The 2,407-nt window shown below is 36.5% G+C and overlaps 1 protein-coding gene across 1 annotated transcript; it reads right to left on the reverse strand.

Moving 5' to 3' along the window:
• Nucleotides 1-255: 255 nt before the first annotated feature.
• Nucleotides 256-1,641, reverse strand: LOC130671954 (uncharacterized). Its single transcript, XM_057476106.1, has 2 exons — nt 1,491-1,641; nt 256-1,163 (listed from the first exon to the last, which is right to left on the reverse strand). Exons 1-2 carry the CDS (start codon nt 1,639-1,641, stop codon nt 256-258), a joined length of 1,059 nt encoding a protein of 352 aa, XP_057332089.1.
• Nucleotides 1,642-2,407: the final 766 nt, after the last annotated feature.

The raw sequence follows: 2,407 nt of genomic DNA on the forward strand, positions 1-2,407 counted from the left end.
CTAAAAGCTTGCATATAGCTTCCTTCATAAAATACTCCTCTGACTCCGTTAACTCTGGTGTCTGAGGAATAAGATTTTGCCTTACAGGCCGAGAAAATTTTAATTCATATCCTTTTATCCAGGATAGAATAGTTTGATCATTTGTGAGGAGTGTCCATTGTTTATAAAAAAGTGATAAACGACCAGCATATTTTACCGTATTTAACGTCGATATGTCTTCTGACGACTCGATGATTTCTTGAACGAGTTTGTTGGCTAATGATGTCGAGAAGCAGGCCCCGAGCTCCTTATTGGACCCGACTGCCTGCGAAGCGGAACCGGAGCTTTGGAGTTTAAATCCCTGGAAGCCAGAGGTTTTTCTGTCTTTTTCTGGGTTTTTATACTAGGACTGGTATCGTCTTTCATCTCAGCTGCGGATTTTGAAACTGCTTTTGCTGTTTTTAACGTATCCGCTAAGTTTTCACCAAATAGGTGTTTGTCTATTTTTGTAGTCAATAGTTGGTCTTTAAACTCTTTTTTAACTGAATAAAAAACGAAATTACGGCGTGTAATTGACTCTGTGTATTGAAGATCACACAAGAGACGTCCAGCATCCGTAAGTTGCCCTAGTAATACATTATCCTTCTCTTTTGAGTTAATCAAGTGAGAGATAGCTCCTCCGACACAAGAGATCGCTGAAGCGAGTTGTTTCTGTTTGGCTTCGATGCCTTTGTCTCGTTTCACTACAGTATCTGACAGTGCTGCTTTAATTTCTGGGTTAATTAAAGGAGCGTTAATGCAAGGGCAGTTTCTTGGAATTAAATATTTCTCATTTAATTCTTTTCGGTTCTCCTTGTTGATGCCCAACGTAGACCAGTACTGAAATCGTGTGGCTATTTCCGTGTGGAAATCTGATCCATGTTTTTCTATTTTCGAGGGATCTTCCCCAAGAATCTCCAAAATATCCTGCTCAACAGCAGGGATTTCAACCTCTGATTCCTTCATAATATCTGGAGGTGTTTCGGAAAAGACGTTTGACTGGTCATTTGAATTTGGCGGATCATCGGTCGTTGTGCCCTCTCTGTCCTTTTCGTTCGAAGGTTTGTCAGTCGGTAAAATTGGTTCCTTGGTGATCGGCGGAAGTGATGGAGACCTGACGTTTGGCGTCTCTGGTATATGGTCCCCTGTAAATGCCGAACGATGTAAACTTTTTTTTTTTTTTTTTTGCGTAATTAAATACCAATAATTATATATAAATATATAATTTTTGTTCATGTTTTAATTTTTGTTAGAGATAATTCTCAGTTATCTTTGACTAAATAGTCGTTGGTATATAAGGCGTGTGAATAGACGTACGCATAGGTATACCTTAATTATATGGTATTGTGGGTCGGCCCCAGAAGCTGCCCTGTACCAAATTAATTTTTCGGTTTTCGAGACAGCCCCAAAAACTGCTCTGAACCCGTTTATATGGTGTGAGAATTCACTAATATGAGTTAGGTTATGTATACCTGAGTGGTTTGAATATTCCCCTTCGGAATATTCTGACGATGATGATGTATCTCCGTATTTTCTCTTTATTTTTTCCTCTAATTTCCTAATTTTTTTAAGAATGTAATATCGAGAATCCTTGGAATGCTTCCTTTTCTTGCTTTTTCCCATGATAGCGATGAATGCGTGTATTGTGGTAAAGCACTAAAACGTGAATGAGGAATATGGCGCCGATGAGCGGAAAGCAGAGGCGCAGCAGTCAGTTTTTTCAAACTATATGCTCTCAAATTAAGTGTGTTGTGGTACCTCTTGCGTGGTACTACATGTTGTAAAATTATTTCAGGTTACTAATCTTTTCGGACGAAGCACGAGTATAATAATTTCACTTAAATCGCGGACAACAACAACACGTCCTATCTTTACAATAGCCCGGTCCTCTCTGATTATTTTCCGCGTCGGTTTTCCGAGGGATGGGTATCACTCACGTGTTATCCCCTCTAATGACCTCGGACCCGAAATTATCAATTAAAATAAAATATTTAAACGTATCATCCGACCTGAGTTATATGATAATAATAAACTAAATAATATTATCCATCAACATTCATAAACATAATCATAATTAACCCTTTAAACAATAAAATAATAATTATTTCAGTGCACCACGTGGCGGGAGGGATATATCGATTTTCATCCCCACTATATCGACTTACTCTCCTTTAGGTCGATATTTTTATACAGTATATACGCGCACGTGTGCTACTAACTGAAATGAAAATATAGATTAAATACATAAAATTCAAAATAATTTTCAAAACATAAACATAATAAACAATAATATCAATAATTCATAAATAAATCATAATTAAATAATTAATCAAAATAATATAAATACTTATATAATAAAATATTATAATAAATAAATGCGCTTTAATAG

Source organism: Microplitis mediator, chromosome 7 (genome assembly GCF_029852145.1).
Source record: "Microplitis mediator isolate UGA2020A chromosome 7, iyMicMedi2.1, whole genome shotgun sequence".
Lineage (NCBI taxonomy): Eukaryota > Metazoa > Arthropoda > Insecta > Hymenoptera > Braconidae > Microplitis > Microplitis mediator.

What these genes read in the sequence shown, in the direction of transcription:
- LOC130671954 (XM_057476106.1), bottom strand. Translation starts at nt 1,641, where the DNA reads ATGGGAAAAAGCAAGAAAAGGAAGCATTCCAAGGATTCTCGATATTAC. An exon ending in GGAATATTCAAACCACTCAG is followed by an intron (nt 1,164 to 1,490) that starts GTATACATAACC and finishes CGGCATTTACAG; the next exon opens with GGGACCATATACCAGAGACG.